The sequence below is a fragment of the Lactuca sativa genome, chromosome 8 (assembly GCF_002870075.4).
Source record: "Lactuca sativa cultivar Salinas chromosome 8, Lsat_Salinas_v11, whole genome shotgun sequence".
Classification (NCBI taxonomy): Eukaryota; Viridiplantae; Streptophyta; class Magnoliopsida; order Asterales; family Asteraceae; genus Lactuca; species Lactuca sativa.
The window spans coordinates 159,011,734-159,038,450 of NC_056630.2; the positions used below are offsets into that span (position 1 = coordinate 159,011,734).

At 33.2% G+C, this 26,717-nt stretch overlaps 3 protein-coding genes across 3 annotated transcripts; all 3 read left to right on the plus strand.

The window, feature by feature from the left end:
• The first annotated feature begins 1,068 nt into the window (after nucleotides 1–1,068).
• Nucleotides 1,069–2,466, plus strand: LOC128128078 (mannose/glucose-specific lectin-like). Its single transcript, XM_052766879.1, has 3 exons — nucleotides 1,069–1,358; nucleotides 1,451–1,900; nucleotides 2,017–2,466. The coding sequence occupies exons 1-3, from the start codon at nucleotides 1,119–1,121 to the stop codon at nucleotides 2,266–2,268; spliced, it is 942 nt and encodes a 313-aa protein (XP_052622839.1). The 5' UTR covers nucleotides 1,069–1,118; the 3' UTR covers nucleotides 2,269–2,466.
• A 10,293-nt stretch (nucleotides 2,467–12,759) lies between these two features.
• Nucleotides 12,760–14,157, plus strand: LOC111918592 (mannose/glucose-specific lectin). The gene is made up of 3 exons (XM_023914236.3): nucleotides 12,760–13,049; nucleotides 13,142–13,591; nucleotides 13,708–14,157. Exons 1-3 carry the CDS (start codon nucleotides 12,810–12,812, stop codon nucleotides 13,957–13,959), a joined length of 942 nt encoding a protein of 313 aa, XP_023770004.1. The 5' UTR covers nucleotides 12,760–12,809; the 3' UTR covers nucleotides 13,960–14,157.
• A 10,295-nt stretch (nucleotides 14,158–24,452) lies between these two features.
• On the plus strand, nucleotides 24,453–25,850 carry LOC128128085 (mannose/glucose-specific lectin-like). The gene is made up of 3 exons (XM_052766887.1): nucleotides 24,453–24,742; nucleotides 24,835–25,284; nucleotides 25,401–25,850. Exons 1-3 carry the CDS (start codon nucleotides 24,503–24,505, stop codon nucleotides 25,650–25,652), a joined length of 942 nt encoding a protein of 313 aa, XP_052622847.1. The 5' UTR covers nucleotides 24,453–24,502; the 3' UTR covers nucleotides 25,653–25,850.
• Nucleotides 25,851–26,717: the final 867 nt, after the last annotated feature.

Genomic DNA, 26,717 nt, shown 5'->3' on the forward strand with positions numbered 1-26,717 from the left:
TCAAAACTGACACGTTATCATGCCACGTGAGCATGTAACCTGGTTAACCGGTCAAGTGGTCAGAATTGTAACAAATTGGAAAACACAGTGTCAAAATTGACACAAAAAAAACACGGTGTCAAAATCGAATTTGTAAAAAAAATGTTTTGTGTGCCATATACCCCATTTTAATGCATGGCTTCATCTAATTGCATAGAAAGAAATCAACAATTATTCAAAAATTCTAGTATATCTCTCCCTCTTGATTGTTTATTATCGAAGTTCTGACATATCTTTATTGCATGAAAAATGCAAGGACGCTTAAACATTTTTAACTTTTAGTTAATTTTGATATAAACCATTAATTTATTTTAAACAATGAACTTAACGAAAACATGGTTGCTTTAATCTCTATTTCCATCTTAATTAATGATATTCAAATAACTAGAGCAAATTATAGAAATGGTCTCTGTGGTTATATAATATTTTTGAATCAAGTCCGATTGTTTCAATTGTAGCCCTCGTAGTACCTAAATCATTTTTTGTTGCCATTTGGTCCTTGAACCTAACTGACACTGGCATTTAAATTTGGAAGTTAAAACCAAATAAAATTACTTTTATACACCTGATTTTATATTTAATCGTCCGTTATTAATTTTATTAATATGAAATGTTTGATCCTACAAGACCCACCAACTCAAGATGTCTATAACCACCACCTGTACATCTTCTTGAAGAAACATGTTTCTGTTTTCTATAATTTGTTCCAAATCGAAGAAACCTACAATGATGTAAGATGTAATAATCAACTATATATATACATGTTCAATTTAATAATAAATATAAAAGTAAGGCTACTACAGGAATTTCAGATGGTTTAAACGCCCTAAGCTAGATGCCAAATACCCAGATAAGTGACAAAAAATATTTTAGAGACGATTACTTTTACAATTATAAAAACTGGACTTGCTTCAAAAAACCATATAATCACCGGGACTATTTTTGTAATTTACTCAAATAGTTTTGGTTAACATGTATTTAAGGAGCCATTGGTCATTCATTTGACACACACATTGAGATCGAGGAGCTTGTTCCTTATTGCATTGCATTTATATAGTTAATTACGTATTGTGTTTCTCATGGAAGGGGTACAAAGTAGCAAAGTAGCAGGATGTATTCGAGTTGGAAAATGGGGAAAACAAAGTGGAGGTCCTCAGAATGAGTGGTCTTTTGCACTTGAGAAAGATCATAAACTGGTGAAGATAACCATTGACCATGGTGAACTAATATACTCTCTCATGTTCACAACTAAATGCGGAGGTGTTTTGCATAATTCCAACAAGTTTGGTGGTTGGAATGGTGGAGACACAGTTTCTGAGGTGAGTTGATCTCTTATTCTCTTTACTCCACTAATCATTAATCAATATGCAGCGATATTTTTATTAATCAATATTCTTGGTGGATTAATCAGGTACACTTTGAGGGTGATGAGGAAATAACTGAGGTTGGTGGAGCCATTGGTAATCGAGGGGGTAATCTAGTAATTTCATTACTATCTTTTAAGACAAACAAGAGGACATATGGACCTTTTGGTTGTGCAACTGAAAATGTTTTTTCTTTACCATGGCACAAAGGCTCATTAGTTGGGTTTTATGGGCTTGCTGGCTATTATATTGATGCCATTGGTGTGTATCTCAAAGCCTTTGAGAATATCATACAGGTTGGAACATGGGGAAAAACTGAACCTGGAAGTCCACAAAATGTTTGGTCATTCCAACTTGAGAAAAATCATCATTTGAAGAAGATAACCATTGATCATGGTGATCTTATATACTCTCTCATGTTCACCACACAATGTGGAAGCTTAACACAAACTACTGAAACCTTTGGTGGTTGGAACGGTGGAGACACAGTTTCTGAGGTAAACAATTCATAAATATATATTCTTCAACTTATTTTTTTATGATTGATATAACATGTCTTTTAATATTCTTAGTTATCTTTAATTGACATGTTTAATTTTTCATTCATGGTTAGATAATATTTGAAAGGGATGAGGAAATAACTGGCATTTGTGGAACAAGTGCATTATCAAGGGGAAGTGTTGCTGGATTGCCTATAATATCATCAATATCATTCACCACAAACAAGAAAACTCATGGACCTTTTGGTAATGTAAGAGGGACTCCTTTCCCTGTATCATGGGATGTTGGTTCTTTTGTTGGATTTTATGGGCTTGCTGGCTATTATATCGATAACATTGGTGTGTATTTGAAAGCCTGCAAGTGAGATAAGGACAAAATAACCTTTGAAATATGTATGTACTATGAAATAAGGAACATATAACCCTTTGAGGTTATGATGTCTATTCGAAGGTTACTGGCTATCACTACGTTTGTTATGTTGCTTTGTGTTTTATTGTTCGGAAAGGACACCATGTACTGATCATGATGATATCATATGGTCTATCATGCTATTTCAAATAAATATATGCAAATAAATTATCTATGAAGGATGCTTCCATCAAGACCCAATCCATATCATGCTACCACTTTGGTTTCCTTATATCATTGGTTACAATATAGTTTTTTTTCGATGAAAAATGAACGAGTATGTAACAATAAACATTTTTCTTAGTTAGAAGAGTTTGTAAAACCAGATCAAAGTGAAGTCACAACTAATCTAAATCTTTATATGATTTTATAATGTGAAATAACACCTCAAATTAAAGGAAATCAGAAATAACAATAATAAATAAAACAACCAATATTAGCGACAGACACACTGAGATTTATATGTAAAACCTAAAATACCATGGGCAGTAGATCTAGAATTCGATGGTATTGGAACATATAGTTTATTAACTGAATGTCTTGATCATAGAAACGTGATACACAATGATTAAATACCAAAGGACTTAACAAACTAAGCTAAAAATTAGGAATAAGATAAATACATATACTATCAATATCCTATCATATCTTGTATTTCCCCTTAAGACGAAACTTGCTCTTTATGCCCATCTTTCCAAGAAGAAACTTAAATTGATTCCTTCCAAGTCCTTTTCAAAACCTTTGGTTAACAGGTCAGCAACCTGCCTTTTGTTGTCGATCTTCATTAATGTGATTTCTTGAGAAGCAACCCTTTCACGAACAAAAAAAAAAACAGTCCGTTTCAACATGTTTTATGCATTCATAAAACATAGGGTTGTTACCAATATGACGGACAACCTAGTTGTCGCAAAACAAAACTGTTGGGCAGCTAATGACAATCTGGAGTCCTTAAGGATCCATCTAACCCACAAAATTTCACTCACAACAGATGCCATAACTCGATAACCAAAATGTACATCCTCTAACTCAAAACTAACCCATCTAAAGGCTTTGATGCTAAAGGATTTATCAAGTTGTGTCTTTGTTTCTTGAATCCGGTCTAGATTATTTCCAGCTATAATAACATCATCCATGTAAATTAAAATGACAGTTCACAAGAATGTGTACTCAATCCCTTAGTCCTTCACTTGACTTCACATATACATGTGAACAAGGAACTAGTCTTAATTTTCCAAAGATGAAAATTTCTCATTCATCATGCTGTACAACTTGCATGATTCCAAGTTTCGGTCCAATTGAAACTTGGATGATGAGGATCTTTCTTTATTTGGTAAATTTAGACATTACCACAAATGAAAGAATCAATTTCATATTTCCACTCTTCCTATTAATGGAATCATATAAGCAACAATTTTTTTTTCCCTCAAATGCCATTGTAAGGATATTTTAAAATAAATAAAATCATCATTTTTTTCCTTTTATTTTAAAAACTTTGCGGAAAAACTATCCTTACAATGCAAAAGAGCATGAAAACTATGTTGTTATCTATTCCTAAGAAATATATCAGAACTCCTAAGAAGTAGCTCAAGAATCCGATCTTCAAACTATGCGATAGAAATCCATCTACGCGATCAGATTCAACATATTCTTTCTTTAAGTTTCTTCATTTTTCTTTGATTCTTAAAACATCAACATGTGACCCAGTCACATCATGTATCAAGAATCTCAGAATAGAAACTTAGCAGAGTTAGATAGTGGACTTTACCTGAAGTAGAGTCGAACTTATTGACTTTAACATCCTTAGGTAAAATTTGGCAGCTTCGCAAGTAATACCCCTTCCTTTGGCAATATAAACATATCGAGCCTTTGGTAATGGTACCGGTACTATCACAGACTTATCTTTTCTCTTTACCATTTGGTCAACCAAGTTGACTATGGCCGATCCCTTTCCATTGGGAAGAGAATGTTTTTTCTGGATTTCCAATGTCATCATTGTCAATGTCCATAAAGTTTTAGGAAGTTGATCTTAGCAAATAGATGAGATCATTAAGGGTCTTGTCATAGTCTGTTTCATAGGGGTCCCAAAGGAACTCACTATGTGACTTAGAAAGTGATTGAACATCCAACTTTCTTAAGACTTTGACACCCAACTCTCCCGACTTGTCAATATGTGACTTCATCTCGTAGATGTGATCACACCTAGACCTTGCGTTGCCAATAGGGCTTGAGTGACCTTGAACTTGTGGGTTAGGGAGAATAATTGGAGGAGGTGGAGAAAGTGAAGTTCCAAGAGATTTGGGAAGATCATAGATGTCTGAACTAGACATCTTTTGGGAGATATTCAAGATAGTTGATCTAAAGTCCTTAATATAACACCCAATATGAAATATTAAGGCTAGGACCCAACACAATATTTTATAACTCGGAAGAGGGATGCCGTAATCCAAGCTATAAAATATTTAAAGGTAGGTGAATGACGATTCACCAATTTCCACCATGAAAAACGAAATAATTATTAGGTTTTTAATTGGATTTGAAACTCCTAGATCTTTTAAGATTCATTGAACTGTGCAATGGCACGTTTCAATCTCGAGTGTGCCCTTCAGGTTTTGTGACTGGGATGCCGAGGATCACAAAACAAGGTGTGAATATCCATGCAAATATACTTGGTACCCTTAATATTTACCCCTCAATTGATGTGCCGGTTAACCACACACGCTCCATCGATACTATGATAAATATTAACTTACCCTTTTCCTACCTTGTTAAATAAGAGTTAGTGTTTCGGTTAACCACACACGCTCCACTAACCGACTTAAACAAAGTGCAAAGTGTAATTTCATGGATTAGCACCTTATTCACATTTTCCTAAAGTAACTAAGATTGGGAATTATAAAAAACATTTAGTTACTTTATATTTATCATTAATACTTTTAATGAAGGGAGAACTATAGTCCTTGTCCTACCCGTTCGGCTAACGACCCTCCACTGGTCAAGGAAGTGGTGGGTGAGAGTGGACACCCATTAAACTGCCATTTTATAGGCAGTAACCTTATACCCCCTTATAGACTGGCTTCGTGAATGAGGCCTACTAATGGTAAGACTGACTTGCTCTTATACATATATAAATATTATTAACTTATAATATTATAAAGTATAAGGGTTGAATTTTAACTCTTTAAAATTCTAAGGGCTTAACTTGGAATTAAAGTATTCATAAAAGCAAACTTTTCAAATTCCAAAACTTGAGGGCAAGTTTTGAAACTATCCAAAACTCTTGGATTTTTATAACTTATGATTTTTAATTAAAACTTTAAAACTTTTAATGAAGAGACTCTTGGACATCCATAACTTGAGGACAAGTTATGGAGCCATAAAAACTATTTATACGGAAAGACTCTTCATTTTTTTGTAACCTAAGGCATTTTTATGAGTTTTTAAGATTCATAAATGTGACTTTTCATATGACTTGAGGACAAGTTACAAAAACACATTTTATGAACAACTTTTAGATTAATTTGGATTGAAAACTACTAACACATATTTTTCATTAATCTAAAAAATAACTCATAAAACAAGGTAATCCAAAAAAAAACTTTTGGATTCCATAACTTATGGAGTTTAATGTTTCTTTTATGATGAAACTTTTCGTGTTCCATAACATAAGAACAAGTTATGGAATTCTTTAAAACATTAAGACCAAGTTTTGTAACTCCATAAAAAACTTTGAATCAATTTTTTTTAAAAACTTTTCATATCCATAACTTATGGAGGTTTCAAAAAACTCTTTATATCAAACTTTTAAAACTAATAAAATAATCATATAATTTTATCTTTTACTAAATTTGACCTAATTCAACTCATATAGCAAATGTTTCAAATTTTACAAATAATTAATTTTTCACAAAAACAAGTAATTATATTAAAAAATGACAAACGTCATGTTTTTTTTTCCTTTTTTTTTTCAACTTTGAAAATAAAACATTTTCATTAATATAACAGAAAACAACTCATGGCTCTGATACCACTGTTGGGTTTTGAGCATTCTAACACTCCTAAGTGTACATGCAACCCTAAATACCTTGGATCTATGTTTTTTCTATTATACATGCAAATATGAATATTCCAAGGTATTACCCTAACTAGCATACAATCTTTTGATACTTGAATAATAAACTAGATAGAAATACATACCTTGTTGATGTAGCTTAACTTCATGAAGCTCGAGAGCCTAGTGCCCCAAGTGTGACACCTCAAATGGTTCACACAACATCATCAACACTTGTAATAACCATGAAAAGAAGATACTTCATGCTGAAATTGGCTAGCCCTCATATAAGTATCACTAGTGCCAATTTCTTGAGCTAAAGGGGTCTTTATATAGTGTGGCTATTAATGTTACACCATGTAACTCATGACTTTACCCATTCCTTATGCTCCATGGGTTTTAACCTCCATGGAGTATCCATGGGTCACCACATGGGTTAAACCCAACATAAGGAATCTTGGATCATAAGCCCACATATATAAGAATTAACGATTTTCACAATCAATCCCCATATATTTAATTAGTCTCTTTTGATCACTAAATTAAGTCAAAATTAATTCTTGATCAATACTAATTAAATAACATGATTTCATATTAATATATTAGAACTTATAATATATTAATATGTCACAAATGTCCTCTTCTCACAAACGGTCTATCCAAATGTTTCGATGCCATGCAACCCAAATGGACCATGCCGAGTCAGGTCAAGTACATACCAATTATAATTATGGACTTAGACACTAAATTAACAATAAACTAACCCTATTAATCTTCAGCCTCCACCCCTCTAAACCCTAGAAATCGTCTTATACCATTCATAGGGGCATTTTGAGCTTATGAAGTCCATTTTTGGAGAGTTTGGCCCATTTTCAAGAAGGTGGAGTTAATGCAAAGATGGAGATCAAGAAGAAGCTTATGGATCTGGCTTTTATGACTCATTTTCAGCTTGATGAAGGTATAAAGCTCTGAACTTGACCATTGAATGCTTAGATCTATTATGTTGGGTTTTTGGATCTTTTGGTCCCAAGAATGGAGCTTTATGGTTCCAAATCTGTTTTTAGGTTTAGGGTTGCTACCCTTGGTGCTAACTAAGTCCCTAAGGCACAAAGTCGCCATCTTGGAGTTATTAATGGATTCATTCAAGAGTTATGGTCATTTTCATGGAAGTAGATTGTTATACTTTGATTTTCGGTTCATGTGGGTCATATAAGTCACCAAGTCAGTGACTTTATGGATTAAGACGTTAGGTACAACTTAGATCTGTAATATGGTCCCTTGGTTTGAAGCATTAAGCACTCAATGGATTTTGTGCATCAACTGTTTGTATGCTGGGCGTACAATGTAGTACGCCGCGCGTAGAACCCTTTTGCCCAGCACGCGAAGCATACAGAAAAGGTACGTTGGGCGTACGCTCTCAGGAGGTATTGGGCCTCTGTGGACTTCGGACCATTAGGACCTAATGGTTTTGGGCATGGATTTGCTGATAGTTGGGCCCATTGGCCCTTGTGGCCCAATATAGAAATGGACTTCGCATTATGGGCTTCAGTTTGGGCCAATTTGTGGACTAGGTTGTTTTGGGCCTTCATAGGCCAATTGGGTCAGGATTATTGACTAAGGAAAATATTGGGCTTTAGTATAAGGTCCATTAGAAAGGTTTAGGCCTAATTTGGAAAACTGGGCCATTGATGGTTTTATGGAAATTATAATGTTGGGCTTTTATTTTGGGTTTGGGCCTTAGTTTTGGATCATATTGGGTCATGGGTAAAATGGTCATTTTACCCCATGCATGGATTAAGGAGTATGGTATGGGGCCAATTGCTAATTTGGGCATATTGATTGAAGTGGTTGCTCGGGAAACTGGTAGGGCAGAAACTAAGGCATTCATGCAGTAAGCTTCTGCAGTGTGAGGTGAGTCTTTTCACCATACCAACGGGTCAAAGGCACTAAAGCCGACCCATTTTATGTTATGTGGTACACTAGCTATAGTAGAGATATGTGGTATGATAGTTAGCTTTATGCTAAGTGGTATGCTAGTGGTTATATGATATGTGTTATGCTAGTTGTCTTTGTGATACTTGCATGGAAGACCCCAGGGGGGAGCCCGTGGCATTAGATGTAAGACCATGTGGGGTAGCCCATGACATTGGATGTAAGACAATGTGGGGTAGCCCGTCGATGTAAGACCATGTGGGGTAGCCCATGGCATTCCTAGGTAAAGACCATGTTTGGTAGCCCATGGCATCCTTACAGGTTTATGTATGCATGACTTATGTGATATATGTAACTTTTATAGCTAATATGGTATGTGTTATTTGGATTGTGTATGGGGTATGCTCTGAGCGACTCACTAAGCTTTGTGCTTACGGTTTAGAGTTTTGGTTTCAGGTATCATCGATTTGGAAATGAAGAGTTCGGATTGATCGTAGTGCACACACCCATGATTTCCGCAATGAATGATTTTGAGATGACCTCTGATAAATGTTTTACTTAATGATGATTTGAAATGTTTGAAATAAATGGTATTAATGTTTTAGCTATATTAAAAATGAAATTTTTACCCTTGATTTTTGGGTCGTTACAAGTTGGTATCGGAGCCTTGGTTTGAGGGATTCGGGGATACCTTTGGGTGTGTCTGAACTCAAACTGAGGATCTGTAAGGTTTTAAAAAAATTTCAAAAATTTTCAAAAGAAAATGTTTTCAAGAAAAAGGTTTTCTAAGACTAGAAAGGGTGTAGTGCATGCAATCAACTGAGCTCAAGTAAATTTCCCCAGGATACCCACATTTTTTATCTGTTATGATTTGATTATGAATATGTGAATCGCATGCTAGTTAGGGCTAGGGGAGATGCCTGTATATGTTGTATGAGTTTGTAGACTTGCATGCTAGTGCTGAGTAGTCAACAATAGGTTGGCCTGATATGTGATGCTTGTAGCCATGAGGATATTGGATGTCATGCTGGAATGAGAATGATAATTGGTATTTGTAACTGCAATATGTATGTTTTGAAAATTATATACGGTTAGGATCTTATAGCCATGAAGGATAAAACTCATGCACTTTTCTAGAATCCATATGGCCTCACCTAAACTACTATTGTATTGATTTGTTTGTCATCAGTCAATGATTTTTTATATGAACACAACAATTGGTTTTCCATTTACATACTTTTAAGTATACTGTAATAAGGTGTTCAACACGTAATTTGAATATCTTATAATACTTGTAACATAAATTTATATGAGATATGGACTACATGAACGGTGTTGAGTTCAAAATGATGTTAACATCATTGTTTTATGACAAATAATTGGTTATAGAGGACTTCGATCATTAGTTTTACGGAGTACAATGCATTTATTTCTATTCATAACTTGAACCAACAAAATTTCAAATTTTTAGTGAAATAGTAAAAAGAGTTGAAGTAAAAAAATAGGAATTTTTTCATAATTTGAACGAAAATAATAAGATTTTTCTGGAGATAACAGGGTAGAGTATTTTACTATACTTACTTTACCGGTAAAAAAAGATTGATTTGAATTTTTTTGTCCGATAATCAAAAATTTTTTGTTAACAAAATAAAATTTGGAACTTCTTCATTCTGAAGACTTCCCAAAAGATAGTATATGAATGATTTAACTTTAATTTGGTAGATTTTTCATAGTCCATTGATATAATGCTATAATGAGAACCAATGAAAGTAAGATTCTTTAAAAGAAAGTATAACCGATCCATTGTTTTTACATCGGTCAATCACATAAATATAACATGAGTTGATAAAGGTTATTGATAAGTCCCAAAAGGAACTTAATAGATGGGAAGCAAATTTCTTGTCAATGGTGGTAGACTCACACTTATCAAATCCGTCGACATATCTCTCACTTTCTACTTCGTCTTTTCATTTTAAGCCCCACTAAAATTTTTCAGCATCCTTGAAAGTATTAGACAAAATGTCTTTTGGGTTGTCGAAGATCATAGTAAAAAATGTGTGTTGGATTAAATGGAGCATTACTTTTGGCAAAAAATAATGATGGATCGAACAATTTGCACATTGATAGCCTTATTGGAGCGAACAATGATTTCCTTGCGACATGGAAATAGAGATTTTTGTGTGAAAGAAACTCAATGTATTACTTAGTGAATAACATAACGTGCAACGTGGCAGAAAAAGTCACATTCATATAGGTAAAATTTGGAGTAATCTGTTATCTGGTGGTTCCCTTCTAAATGAAAGCATCTATTTTGAGTATTCCATCATGAATCAATTATAAAATTTACATAGCACAAACATTAATATCAAAATCACATGTACGAAGATGTTGTTCAATAAAGCCAAAATCGAGTTATGATTCTGAATCGTTAGCACATTCATACTCTATTTTAAGGGTAAATAGCACAAAAAACACTCTTTTTACACAGATATTCGATTTTGACATCGTGTTTTTTTTTGTGTCAATTTTGACACTGTATTTTCTAATTTGTTACAATTCTGACCACTTGACCGGTTAATCAGTTTACATGCTGACGTGGCATAATGACGTGTCAGTTTTGATGACGTGGCATGCTTACATGATATGCTGACGTGTCAAAATTGAATTTTTTTCTCACAAAAAACACTAAGTTTTCATTTTTTTTTATTTTGACACTAAGTTTAATTTTTTTTTTCAACTTTGACACTATGTTTTTTTGTTCCACATCAAACATCATTTTTTCCAGTTTTGTTCAATGTTGACAATTTTCTATTTGAAACCATATAAATATTTTTTAATACATTTAAACCGTAGAAATATGTTTTTTTTTTCATTTAAAAACCATAGTTTTGTATAAATAATTTTTTTTAACGCTCAAACCATATTTTTATGTATAAATATGTATTAGTTATATAAAAATTGTATTTTATATTAAATATGAAACTTTAAAATGTGTTTGGATGCGTGTAATCGATCAAAACTCGGATATCAAGTTTGCAACCCATCAAATTTTTACATCTTATTAGAAGCTTATGGTTAGTTTGATTCTCATGATATAACTAATGTTTTGAATGTTAGAAAAAAAAACACCTTGTATTTAAATAAAAATGCCGTTTTTAAACGAAAAAAATATGTTTATACGGTTTAAAATGTAATAAAAAAATATATTTATACGGTTTCAAATGGAAAATAGACAAAATCGAACAAAATTTGATAAGCGATGTTCGATTGGAACAAAAAAAACATAGTGTCAAAATTGAATAAAAAATTAAACTTAGTGTCAAAATCGAAAAAAAGTGAAAACTTCGTGTTTTTTGTGGAAAAAAAAATCAATTTTAACACGTCAGCATGTCACGTCATCAAAACTGACACGTTATCATGCCACGTGAGCATGTAACGTGGTTAACCGGTCAAGTGGTCAGAATTGTAACAAATTGGAAAACACAGTGTCAAAATTGACACAAAAAAAAACACGGTGTCAAAATCGAATTTGTAAAAAAAATGTTTTGTGTGCCATATACCCCATTTTAATGCATGGCTTCATCTAATTGCATAGAAAGAAATCAACAATTATTCAAAAATTCTAGTATATCTCTCCCTCTTGATTGTTTATTATCGAAGTTCTGACATATCTTTATTGCATGAAAAATGCAAGGACGCTTAAACATTTTTAACTTTTAGTTAATTTTGATATAAACCATTAATTTATTTTAAACAATGAACTTAACGAAAACATGGTTGCTTTAATCTCTATTTCCATCTTAATTAATGATATTCAAATAACTAGAGCAAATTATAGAAATGGTCTCTGTGGTTATATAATATTTTTGAATCAAGTCCGATTGTTTCAATTGTAGCCCTCGTAGTACCTAAATCATTTTTTGTTGCCATTTGGTCCTTGAACCTAACTGACACTGACATTTAAATTTGGAAGTTAAAACCAAATAAAATTACTTTTATACACCTGATTTTATATTTAATCGTCCGTTATTAATTTTATTAATATGAAATGTTTGATCCTACAAGACCCACCAACTCAAGATGTCTATAACCACCACCTGTACATCTTCTTGAAGAAACATGTTTCTGTTTTCTATAATTTGTTCCAAATCGAAGAAACCTACAATGATGTAAGATGTAATAATCAACTATATATATACATGTTCAATTTAATAATAAATATAAAAGTAAGGCTACTACAGGAATTTCAGATGGTTTAAACGCCCTAAGCTAGATGCCAAATACCCAGATAAGTGACAAAAAATATTTTAGAGACGATTACTTTTACAATTATAAAAACTGGACTTGCTTCAAAAAACCATATAATCACCGGGACTATTTTTGTAATTTACTCAAATAGTTTTGGTTAACATGTATTTAAGGAGCCATTGGTCATTCATTTGACACACACATTGAGATCGAGGAGCTTGTTCCTTATTGCATTGCATTTATATAGTTAATTACGTATTGTGTTTCTCATGGAAGGGGTACAAAGTAGCAAAGTAGCAGGATGTATTCGAGTTGGAAAATGGGGAAAACAAAGTGGAGGTCCTCAGAATGAGTGGTCTTTTGCACTTGAGAAAGATCATAAACTGGTGAAGATAACCATTGACCATGGTGAACTAATATACTCTCTCATGTTCACAACTAAATGCGGAGGTGTTTTGCATAATTCCAACAAGTTTGGTGGTTGGAATGGTGGAGACACAGTTTCTGAGGTGAGTTGATCTCTTATTCTCTTTACTCCACTAATCATTAATCAATATGCAGCGATATTTTTATTAATCAATATTCTTGGTGGATTAATCAGGTACACTTTGAGGGTGATGAGGAAATAACTGAGGTTGGTGGAGCCATTGGTAATCGAGGGGGTAATCTAGTAATTTCATTACTATCTTTTAAGACAAACAAGAGGACATATGGACCTTTTGGTTGTGCAACTGAAAATGTTTTTTCTTTACCATGGCACAAAGGCTCATTAGTTGGGTTTTATGGGCTTGCTGGCTATTATATTGATGCCATTGGTGTGTATCTCAAAGCCTTTGAGAATATCATACAGGTTGGAACATGGGGAAAAACTGAACCTGGAAGTCCACAAAATGTTTGGTCATTCCAACTTGAGAAAAATCATCATTTGAAGAAGATAACCATTGATCATGGTGATCTTATATACTCTCTCATGTTCACCACACAATGTGGAAGCTTAACACAAACTACTGAAACCTTTGGTGGTTGGAACGGTGGAGACACAGTTTCTGAGGTAAACAATTCATAAATATATATTCTTCAACTTATTTTTTTATGATTGATATAACATGTCTTTTAATATTCTTAGTTATCTTTAATTGACATGTTTAATTTTTCATTCATGGTTAGATAATATTTGAAAGGGATGAGGAAATAACTGGCATTTGTGGAACAAGTGCATTATCAAGGGGAAGTGTTGCTGGATTGCCTATAATATCATCAATATCATTCACCACAAACAAGAAAACTCATGGACCTTTTGGTAATGTAAGAGGGACTCCTTTCCCTGTATCATGGGATGTTGGTTCTTTTGTTGGATTTTATGGGCTTGCTGGCTATTATATCGATAACATTGGTGTGTATTTGAAAGCCTGCAAGTGAGATAAGGACAAAATAACCTTTGAAATATGTATGTACTATGAAATAAGGAACATATAACCCTTTGAGGTTATGATGTCTATTCGAAGGTTACTGGCTATCACTACGTTTGTTATGTTGCTTTGTGTTTTATTGTTCGGAAAGGACACCATGTACTGATCATGATGATATCATATGGTCTATCATGCTATTTCAAATAAATATATGCAAATAAATTATCTATGAAGGATGCTTCCATCAAGACCCAATCCATATCATGCTACCACTTTGGTTTCCTTATATCATTGGTTACAATATAGTTTTTTTTCGATGAAAAATGAACGAGTATGTAACAATAAACATTTTTCTTAGTTAGAAGAGTTTGTAAAACCAGATCAAAGTGAAGTCACAACCAATCTAAATCTTTATATGATTTTATAATGTGAAATAACACCTCAAATTAAAGGAAATCAGAAATAACAATAATAAATAAAACAACCAATATTAGCGACAGACACACTGAGATTTATATGTAAAACCTAAAATACCATGGGCAGTAGATCTAGAATTCGATGGTATTGGAACATATAGTTTATTAACTGAATGTCTTGATCATAGAAACGTGATACACAATGATTAAATACCAAAGGACTTAACAAACTAAGCTAAAAATTAGGAATAAGATAAATACATATACTATCAATATCCTATCATATCTTGTATTTCCCCTTAAGACGAAACTTGCTCTTTATGCCCATCTTTCCAAGAAGAAACTTAAATTGATTCCTTCCAAGTCCTTTTCAAAACCTTTGGTTAACAGGTCAGCAACCTGCCTTTTGTTGTCGATCTTCATTAATGTGATTTCTTGAGAAGCAACCCTTTCACGAACAAAAAAAAAACAGTCCGTTTCAACATGTTTTATGCGTTCATAAAACATAGGGTTGTTACCAATATGACGGACAACCTAGTTGTCGCAAAACAAAACTGTTGGGCAGCTAATGACAATCTGGAGTCCTTAAGGATCCATCTAACCCACAAAATTTCACTCACAACAGATGCCATAACTCGATAACCAAAATGTACATCCTCTAACTCAAAACTAACCCATCTAAAGGCTTTGATGCTAAAGGATTTATCAAGTTGTGTCTTTGTTTCTTGAATCCGGTCTAGATTATTTCCAGCTATAATAACATCATCCATGTAAATTAAAATGACAGTTCACAAGAATGTGTACTCAATCCCTTAGTCCTTCACTTGACTTCACATATACATGTGAACAAGGAACTAGTCTTAATTTTCCAAAGATGAAAATTTCTCATTCATCATGCTGTACAACTTGCATGATTCCAAGTTTCGGTCCAACTGAAACTTGGATGATGAGGATCTTTCTTTATTTGGTAAATTTAGACATTACCACAAATGAAAGAATCAATTTCATATTTCCACTCTTCCTATTAATGGAATCATATAAGCAACAATTTTTTTTCCCTCAAATGCCATTGTAAGGATATTTTAAAATAAATAAAATCATCATTTTTTTCCTTTTATTTTAAAAACTTTGCGGAAAAACTATCCTTACAATGCAAAAGAGCATGAAAACTATGTTGTTATCTGTTCCTAAGAAATATATCAGAACTCCTAAGAAGTAGCTCAAGAATCCGATCTTCAAACTATGCGATAGAAATCCATCTACGCGATCAGATTCAACATATTCTTTCTTTAAGTTTCTTCATTTTTCTTTGATTCTTAAAACATCAACATGTGACCCAGTCACATCATGTATCAAGAATCTCAGAATAGAAACTTAGCAGAGTTAGATAGTGGACTTTACCTGAAGTAGAGTCGAACTTATTGACTTTAACATCCTTAGGTAAAATTTGGCAGCTTCGCAAGTAATACCCCTTCCTTTGGCAATATAAACATATCGAGCCTTTGGTAATGGTACCGGTACTATCACAGACTTATCTTTTCTCTTTACCATTTGGTCAACCAAGTTGACTATGGCCGATCCCTTTCCATTGGGAAGAGAATGTTTTTTCTGGATTTCCAATGTCATCATTGTCAATGTCCATAAAGTTTTAGGAAGTTGATCTTAGCAAATAGATGAGATCATTAAGGGTCTTGTCATAGTCTGTTTCATAGGGGTCCCAAAGGAACTCACTATGTGACTTAGAAAGTGATTGAACATCCAACTTTCTTAAGACTTTGACACCCAACTCTCCCGACTTGTCAATATGTGACTTCATCTCGTAGATGTGATCACACCTAGACCTTGCGTTGCCAATAGGGCTTGAGTGACCTTGAACTTGTGGGTTAGGGAGAATAATTGGAGGAGGTGGAGAAAGTGAAGTTCCAAGAGATTTGGGAAGATCATAGATGTCTGAACTAGACATCTTTTGGGAGATATTCAAGATAGTTGATCTAAAGTCCTTAATATAACACCCAATATGAAATATTAAGGCTAGGACCCAACACAATATTTTATAACTCGGAAGAGGGATGCCGTAATCCAAGCTATAAAATATTTAAAGGTAGGTGAATGACGATTCACCAATTTCCACCATGAAAAACGAAATAATTATTAGGTTTTTAATTGGATTTGAAACTCCTAGATCTTTTAAGATTCATTGAACTGTGCAATGGCACGTTTCAATCTCGAGTGTGCCCTTCAGGTTTTGTGACTGGGATGCCGAGGATCACAAAACAAGGTGTGAATATCCATGCAAATATACTTGGTACCCTTAATATTTACCCCTCAATTGATGTGCCGGTTAACCACACACGCTCCATCGATACTATGATAAATATTAACTTACCCTTTTCCTACCTTGTTAAATAAGAGTTAGTGTTTCGGTTAACCACACACGCTCCACTAACCGACTTAAACAAAGTGCAAAGTGTAATTTCATGGATTAGCACCTTATTCACATTTTCCTAAAGTAACTAAGATTGGGAATTATAAAAAACATTTAGTTACTTTATATTTATCATTAATACTTTTAATGAAGGGAGAACTATAGTCCTTGTCCTACCCGTTCGGCTAACGACCCTCCACTGGTCAAGGAAGTGGTGGGTGAGAGTGGACACCCATTAAACTGCCATTTTATAGGCAGTAACCTTATACCCCCTTATAGACTGGCTTCGTGAATGAGGCCTACTAATGGTAAGACTGACTTGCTCTTATACATATATAAATATTATTAACTTATAATATTATAAAGTATAAGGGTTGAATTTTAACTCTTTAAAATTCTAAGGGCTTAACTTGGAATTAAAGTATTCATAAAAGCAAACTTTTCAAATTCCAAAACTTGAGGGCAAGTTTTGAAACTATCCAAAACTCTTGGATTTTTATAACTTATGATTTTTAATTAAAACTTTAAAACTTTTAATGAAGAGACTCTTGGACATCCATAACTTGAGGACAAGTTATGGAGCCATAAAAACTATTTATACGGAAAGACTCTTCATTTTTTTGTAACCTAAGGCATTTTTATGAGTTTTTAAGATTCATAAATGTGACTTTTCATATGACTTGAGGACAAGTTACAAAAACACATTTTATGAACAACTTTTAGATTAATTTGGATTGAAAACTACTAACACATATTTTTCATTAATCTAAAAAATAACTCATAAAACAAGGTAATCCAAAAAAAAACTTTTGGATTCCATAACTTATGGAGTTTAATGTTTCTTTTATGATGAAACTTTTCGTGTTCCATAACATAAGAACAAGTTATGGAATTCTTTAAAACATTAAGACCAAGTTTTGTAACTCTATAAAAAACTTTGAATCAATTTTTTTTAAAAACTTTTCATATCCATAACTTATGGAGGTTTCAAAAAACTCTTTATATCAAACTTTTAAAACTAATAAAATAATCATATAATTTTATCTTTTACTAAATTTGACCTAATTCAACTCATATAGCAAATGTTTCAAATTTTACAAATAATTAATTTTTCACAAAAACAAGTAATTATATTAAAAAATGACAAACGTCATGTTCTTTTTTTCCTTTTTTTTTCAACTTTGAAAATAAAACATTTTCATTAATATAACAGAAAACAACTCATGGCTCTGATACCACTGTTGGGTTTTGAGCATTCTAACACTCCTAAGTGTACATGCAACCCTAAATACCTTGGATCTATGTTTTTTCTATTATACATGCAAATATGAATATTCCAAGGTATTACCCTAACTAGCATACAATCTTTTGATACTTGAATAATAAACTAGATAGAAATACATACCTTGTTGATGTAGCTTAACTTCATGAAGCTCGAGAGCCTAGTGCCCCAAGTGTGACACCTCAAATGGTTCACACAACATCATCAACACTTGTAATAACCATGAAAAGAAGATACTTCATGCTGAAATTGGCTAGCCCTCATATAAGTATCACTAGTGCCAATTTCTTGAGCTAAAGGGGTCTTTATATAGTGTGGCTATTAATGTTACACCATGTAACTCATGACTTTACCCATTCCTTATGCTCCATGGGTTTTAACCTCCATGGAGTATCCATGGGTCACCACATGGGTTAAACCCAACATAAGGAATCTTGGATCATAAGCCCACATATATAAGAATTAACGATTTTCACAATCAATCCCCATATATTTAATTAGTCTCTTTTGATCACTAAATTAAGTCAAAATTAATTCTTGATCAATACTAATTAAATAACATGATTTCATATTAATATATTAGAACTTATAATATATTAATATGTCACAAATGTCCTCTTGTCACAAACGGTCTATCCAAATGTTTCGATGCCATACAACCCAAATGGACCATGCCGAGTCAGGTCAAGTACATACCAATTATAATTATGGACTTAGACACTAATCCAACAATAAACTAACCCTATTAATCTTCAGCCTCCACCCCTCTAAACCCTAGAAATCGTCTTATACCATTCATAGGGGCATTTTGAGCTTATGAAGTCCATTTTTGGAGAGTTTGGCCCATTTTCAAGAAGGTGGAGTTAATGCAAAGATGGAGATCAAGAAGAAGCTTATGGATCTGGCTTTTATGACTCATTTTCAGCTTGATGAAGGTATAAAGCTCTGAACTTGACCATTGAATGCTTAGATCTATTATGTTGGGTTTTTGGATCTTTTGGTCCCAAGAATGGAGCTTTATGGTTCCAAATCTGTTTTTAGGTTTAGGGTTGCTACCCTTGGTGCTAACTAAGTCCCTAAGGCACAAAGTCGCCATCTTGGAGTTATTAATGGATTCATTCAAGAGTTATGGTCATTTTCATGGAAGTAGATTGTTATACTTTGATTTTCGGTTCATGTGGGTCATATAAGTCACCAAGTCAGTGACTTTATGGATTAAGACGTTAGGTACAACTTAGATCTGTAATATGGTCCCTTGGTTTGAAGCATTAAGCACTCAATGGATTTTGTGCATCAACTGTTTGTATGCTGGGCGTACAATGTAGTACGCCGCGCGTAGAACCCTTTTGCCCAGCACGCGAAGCATACAGAAAAGGTACGTTGGGCGTACGCTCTCAGGAGGTATTGGGCCTCTGTGGACTTCGGACCATTAGGACCTAATGGTTTTGGGCATGGATTTGCTGATAGTTGGGCCCATTGGCCCTTGTGGCCCAATATAGAAATGGACTTCGCATTATGGGCTTCAGTTTGGGCCAATTTGTGGACTAGGTTGTTTTGGGCCTTCATAGGCCAATTGGGTCAGGATTATTGACTAAGGAAAATATTGGGCTTTAGTATAAGGTCCATTAGAAAGGTTTAGGCCTAATTTGGAAAACTGGGCCATTGATGGTTTTATGGAAATTATAATGTTGGGCTTTTATTTTGGGTTTGGGCCTTAGTTTTGGATCATATTGGGTCATGGGTAAAATGGTCATTTTACCCCATGCATGGATTAAGGAGTATGGTATGGGGCCAATTGCTAATTTGGGCATATTGATTGAAGTGGTTGCTCGGGAAACTGGTAGGGCAGAAACTAAGGCATTCATGCAGTAAGCTTCTGCAGTGTGAGGTGAGTCTTTTCACCATACCAACGGGTCAAAGGCACGAAAGCCGACCCATTTTATGTTATGTGGTACACTAGCTATAGTAGAGATATGTGGTATGATAGTTAGCTTTATGCTAAGTGGTATGCTAGTGGTTATATGATATGTGTTATGCTAGTTGTCTTTGTGATACTTGCATGGAAGACCCCAGGGGGGAGCCCGTGGCATTAGATGTAAGACCATGTGGGGTAGCCCATGACATTGGATGTAAGACAATGTGGGGTAGCCCGTCGATGTAAGACCATGTGGGGTAGCCCATGGCATTCCTAGGTAAAGACCATGTTTGGTAGCCCATGGCATCCTTACAGGTTTATGTATGCATGACTTATGTGATATATGTAACTTTTATAGCTAATATGGTATGTGTTATTTGGATTGTGTATGGGGTATGCTCTGAGCGACTCACTAAGCTTTGTGCTTACGGTTTAGAGTTTTGGTTTCAGGTATCATCGATTTGGAAATGAAGAGTTCGGATTGATCGTAGTGCACACACCCATGATTTCCGCAATGAATGATTTTGAGATGACCTCTGATAAATGTTTTACTTAATGATGATTTGAAATGTTTGAAATAAATGGTATTAATGTTTTAGCTATATTAAAAATGAAATTTTTACCCTTGATTTTTGGGTCGTTACAAGTTGGTATCGGAGCCTTGGTTTGAGGGATTCGGGGATACCTTTGGGTGTGTCTGAACTCAAACTGAGGATCTGTAAGGTTTTAAAAAAATTTCAAAAATTTTCAAAAGAAAATGTTTTCAAGAAAAAGGTTTTCTAAGACTAGAAAGGGTGTAGTGCATGCAATCAACTGAGCTCAAGTAAATTTCCCCAGGATACCCACATTTTTTATCTGTTATGATTTGATTATGAATATGTGAATCGCATGCTAGTTAGGGCTAGGGGAGATGCCTGTATATGTTGTATGAGTTTGTAGACTTGCATGCTAGTGCTGAGTAGTCAACAATAGGTTGGCCTGATATGTGATGCTTGTAGCCATGAGGATATTGGATGTCACGCTGGAATGAGAATGATAATTGGTATTTGTAACTGCAATATGTATGTTTTGAAAATTATATACGGTTAGGATCTTATAGCCATGAAGGATAAAACTCATGCACTTTTCTAGAATCCATATGGCCTCACCTAAACTACTATTGTATTGATTTGTTTGTCATCAGTCAATGATTTTTTATATGAACACAACAATTGGTTTTCCATTTACATACTTTTAAGTATACTGTAATAAGGTGTTCAACACGTAATTTGAATATCTTATAATACTTGTAACATAAATTTATATGAGATATGGACTACATGAACGGTGTTGAGTTCAAAATGATGTTAACATCATTGTTTTATGACAAATAATTGGTTATAGAGGACTTCGATCATTAGTTTTACGGAGTATAATGCATTTATTTCTATTCATAACTTGAACCAACAAAATTTCAAATTTTTAGTGAAATAGTAAAAAGAGTTGAAGTAAAAAAAATAGGAATTTTTTCATAATTTGAACGAAAATAATAAGATTTTTCTGGAGATAACAGGGTAAAGTATTTTACTATACTTACTTTACCGGTAAAAAAAGATTGATTTGAATTTTTTTGTCCGATAATCAAAATTTTTTTGTTAACAAAATAAAATTTGGAAGTTCTTCATTCTGAAGACTTCCCAAAAGATAGTATATGAATGATTTAACTTTAATTTGGTAGATTTTTCATAGTCCATTGATATAATGCTATAATGAGAACCAATGAAAGTAAGATTCTTTAAAAGAAAGTATAACCGATCCATTGTTTTTACATCGGTCAATCACATAAATATAACATGAGTTGATAAAGGTTATTGATAAGTCCCAAAAGGAACTTAATAGATGGGAAGCAAATTTCTTGTCAATGGTGGTAGACTCACACTTATCAAATCCGTCGACATATCTCTCACTTTCTACTTCGTCTTTTCATTTTAAGCCCCACTAAAATTTTTCAGCATCCTTGAAAGTATTAGACAAAATGTCTTTTGGGTTGTCGAAGATCATAGTAAAAAATGTGTGTTGGATTAAATGGAGCATTACTTTTGGCAAAAAATAATGATGGATCGAACAATTTGCACATTGATAGCCTTATTGGAGCGAACAATGATTTCCTTGCGACATGGAAATAGAGATTTTTGTGTGAAAGAAACTCAATGTATTACTTAGTGAATAACATAACGTGCAACGTGGCAGAAAAAGTCACATTCATATAGGTAAAATTTGGAGTAATCTGTTATCTGGTGGTTCCCTTCTAAATGAAAGCATCTATTTTGAGTATTCCATCATGAATCAATTATAAAATTTACATAGCACAAACATTAATATCAAAATCACATGTACGAAGATGTTGTTCAATAAAGCCAAAATCGAGTTATGATTCTGAATCGTTAGCACATTCATACTCTATTTTAAGGGTAAATAGCACAAAAAACACTCTTTTTACACAGATATTCGATTTTGACATCGTGTTTTTTTTTTTTGTGTCAATTTTGACACTGTATTTTCCAATTTGTTACAATTCTGACCACTTGACCGGTTAATCAGTTTACATGCTGACGTGACATAATGACGTGTCAGTTTTGATGACGTGGCATGCTTACATGATATGCTGACGTGTCAAAATTGAATTTTTTTCTCACAAAAAACACTAAGTTTTCATTTTTTTTGATTTTGACACTAAGTTTAATTTTTTTTTTCAACTTTGACACTATGTTTTTTTGTTCCACATCAAACATCATTTTTTCCAGTTTTGTTCAATGTTGACAATTTTCTATTTGAAACCATATAAATATTTTTTAATACATTTAAACCGTAGAAATATGTTTTTTTTTTCATTTAAAAACCATAGTTTTGTATAAATAATTTTTTTTAACGCTCAAACCATATTTTTATGTATAAATATGTATTAGTTATATAAAAATTGTATTTTATATTAAATATGAAACTTTAAAATGTGTTTGGATGCGTGTAATCGATCAAAACTCGGATATCAAGTTTGCAACCCATCAAATTTTTACATCTTATTAGAAGCTTATGGTTAGTTTGATTCTCATGATATAACTAATGTTTTGAATGTTAGAAAAAAAAACACCTTGTATTTAAATAAAAATGCCGTTTTTAAACGAAAAAAATATGTTTATACGGTTTAAAATGTAATAAAAAAATATATTTATACGGTTTCAAATGGAAAATAGACAAAATCGAACAAAATTTGATAAGCGATGTTCGATTGGAACAAAAAAAACATAGTGTCAAAATTGAAATAAAAAATTAAACTTAGTGTCAAAATCGAAAAAAAGTGAAAACTTCGTGTTTTTTGTGGAAAAAAAAATCAATTTTAACACGTCAGCATGTCACGTCATCAAAACTGACACGTTATCATGCCACGTGAGCATGTAACCTGGTTAACCGGTCAAGTGGTCAGAATTGTAACAAATTGGAAAACACAGTGTCAAAATTGACACAAAAAAAACACGGTGTCAAAATCGAATTTGTAAAAAAAATGTTTTGTGTGCCATATACCCCATTTTAATGCATGGCTTCATCTAATTGCATAGAAAGAAATCAACAATTATTCAAAAATTCTAGTATATCTCTCCCTCTTGATTGTTTATTATCGAAGTTCTGACATATCTTTATTGCATGAAAAATGCAAGGACGCTTAAACATTTTTAACTTTTAGTTAATTTTGATATAAACCATTAATTTATTTTAAACAATGAACTTAACGAAAACATGGTTGCTTTAATCTCTATTTCCATCTTAATTAATGATATTCAAATAACTAGAGCAAATTATAGAAATGGTCTCTGTGGTTATATAATATTTTTGAATCAAGTCCGATTGTTTCAATTGTAGCCCTCGTAGTACCTAAATCATTTTTTGTTGCCATTTGGTCCTTGAACCTAACTGACACTGACATTTAAATTTGGAAGTTAAAACCAAATAAAATTACTTTTATACACCTGATTTTATATTTAATCGTCCGTTATTAATTTTATTAATATGAAATGTTTGATCCTACAAGACCCACCAACTCAAGATGTCTATAACCACCACCTGTACATCTTCTTGAAGAAACATGTTTCTGTTTTCTATAATTTGTTCCAAATCGAAGAAACCTACAATGATGTAAGATGTAATAATCAACTATATATATACATGTTCAATTTAATAATAAATATAAAAGTAAGGCTACTACAGGAATTTCAGATGGTTTAAACGCCCTAAGCTAGATGCCAAATACCCAGATAAGTGACAAAAAATATTTTAGAGACGATTACTTTTACAATTATAAAAACTGGACTTGCTTCAAAAAACCATATAATCACCGGGACTATTTTTGTAATTTACTCAAATAGTTTTGGTTAACATGTATTTAAGGAGCCATTGGTCATTCATTTGACACACACATTGAGATCGAGGAGCTTGTTCCTTATTGCATTGCATTTATATAGTTAATTACGTATTGTGTTTCTCATGGAAGGGGTACAAAGTAGCAAAGTAGCAGGATGTATTCGAGTTGGAAAATGGGGAAAACAAAGTGGAGGTCCTCAGAATGAGTGGTCTTTTGCACTTGAGAAAGATCATAAACTGGTGAAGATAACCATTGACCATGGTGAACTAATATACTCTCTCATGTTCACAACTAAATGCGGAGGTGTTTTGCATAATTCCAACAAGTTTGGTGGTTGGAATGGTGGAGACACAGTTTCTGAGGTGAGTTGATCTCTTATTCTCTTTACTCCACTAATCATTAATCAATATGCAGCGATATTTTTATTAATCAATATTCTTGGTGGATTAATCAGGTACACTTTGAGGGTGATGAGGAAATAACTGAGGTTGGTGGAGCCATTGGTAATCGAGGGGGTAATCTAGTAATTTCATTACTATCTTTTAAGACAAACAAGAGGACATATGGACCTTTTGGTTGTGCAACTGAAAATGTTTTTTCTTTACCATGGCACAAAGGCTCATTAGTTGGGTTTTATGGGCTTGCTGGCTATTATATTGATGCCATTGGTGTGTATCTCAAAGCCTTTGAGAATATCATACAGGTTGGAACATGGGGAAAAACTGAACCTGGAAGTCCACAAAATGTTTGGTCATTCCAACTTGAGAAAAATCATCATTTGAAGAAGATAACCATTGATCATGGTGATCTTATATACTCTCTCATGTTCACCACACAATGTGGAAGCTTAACACAAACTACTGAAACCTTTGGTGGTTGGAACGGTGGAGACACAGTTTCTGAGGTAAACAATTCATAAATATATATTCTTCAACTTATTTTTTTATGATTGATATAACATGTCTTTTAATATTCTTAGTTATCTTTAATTGACATGTTTAATTTTTCATTCATGGTTAGATAATATTTGAAAGGGATGAGGAAATAACTGGCATTTGTGGAACAAGTGCATTATCAAGGGGAAGTGTTGCTGGATTGCCTATAATATCATCAATATCATTCACCACAAACAAGAAAACTCATGGACCTTTTGGTAATGTAAGAGGGACTCCTTTCCCTGTATCATGGGATGTTGGTTCTTTTGTTGGATTTTATGGGCTTGCTGGCTATTATATCGATAACATTGGTGTGTATTTGAAAGCCTGCAAGTGAGATAAGGACAAAATAACCTTTGAAATATGTATGTACTATGAAATAAGGAACATATAACCCTTTGAGGTTATGATGTCTATTCGAAGGTTACTGGCTATCACTACGTTTGTTATGTTGCTTTGTGTTTTATTGTTCGGAAAGGACACCATGTACTGATCATGATGATATCATATGGTCTATCATGCTATTTCAAATAAATATATGCAAATAAATTATCTATGAAGGATGCTTCCATCAAGACCCAATCCATATCATGCTACCACTTTGGTTTCCTTATATCATTGGTTACAATATAGTTTTTTTTTGATGAAAAATGAACGAGTATGTAACAATAAACATTTTTCTTAGTTAGAAGAGTTTGTAAAACCAGATCAAAGTGAAGTCACAACCAATCTAAATCTTTATATGATTTTATAATGTGAAATAACACCTCAAATTAAAGGAAATCAGAAATAACAATAATAAATAAAACAACCAATATTAGCGATAGACACACTGAGATTTATATGTAAAACCTAAAATACCATGGGCAGTAGATCTAGAATTCGATGGTATTGGAACATATAGTTTATTAACTGAATGTCTTGATCATAGAAACGTGATACACAATGATTAAATACCAAAGGACTTAACAAACTAAGCTAAAAATTAGGACTAAGATAAATACATATACTATCAATATCCTATCATATCTTGTATTTCCCCTTAAGACGAAACTTGCTCTTTATGCCCATCTTTCCAAGAAGAAACTTAAATTGATTCCTTCCAAGTCCTTTTCAAAACCTTTGGTTAACAGGTCAGCAACCTGCCTTTTGTTGTCGATCTTCATTAATGTGATTTCTTGAGAAGCAACCCTTTCACGAACAAAAAAAAAACAGTCCGTTTCAACATGTTTTATGCGTTCATAAAACATAGGGTTGTTACCAATATGACGGACAACCTAGTTGTCGCAAAACAAAACTGTTGGGCAGCTAATGACAATCTGGAGTCCTTAAGGATCCATCTAACCCACAAAATTTCACTCACAACAGATGCCATAACTCGATAACCAAAATGTACTTCCTC

Coding starts and splice junctions, on each gene's coding strand:
- LOC128128078 (XM_052766879.1), top strand. CDS start 1,119: ATGGAAGGGGTACAAAGTAGCAAAGTAGCAGGATGTATTCGAGTTGGA. Junction 1,359..1,450: donor GTGGAGACACAGTTTCTGAG/GTGAGTTGATCT, acceptor TGGATTAATCAG/GTACACTTTGAGGGTGATGA. Junction 1,901..2,016: donor GTGGAGACACAGTTTCTGAG/GTAAACAATTCA, acceptor ATTCATGGTTAG/ATAATATTTGAAAGGGATGA.
- LOC111918592 (XM_023914236.3), top strand. CDS start 12,810: ATGGAAGGGGTACAAAGTAGCAAAGTAGCAGGATGTATTCGAGTTGGA. Junction 13,050..13,141: donor GTGGAGACACAGTTTCTGAG/GTGAGTTGATCT, acceptor TGGATTAATCAG/GTACACTTTGAGGGTGATGA. Junction 13,592..13,707: donor GTGGAGACACAGTTTCTGAG/GTAAACAATTCA, acceptor ATTCATGGTTAG/ATAATATTTGAAAGGGATGA.
- LOC128128085 (XM_052766887.1), top strand. CDS start 24,503: ATGGAAGGGGTACAAAGTAGCAAAGTAGCAGGATGTATTCGAGTTGGA. Junction 24,743..24,834: donor GTGGAGACACAGTTTCTGAG/GTGAGTTGATCT, acceptor TGGATTAATCAG/GTACACTTTGAGGGTGATGA. Junction 25,285..25,400: donor GTGGAGACACAGTTTCTGAG/GTAAACAATTCA, acceptor ATTCATGGTTAG/ATAATATTTGAAAGGGATGA.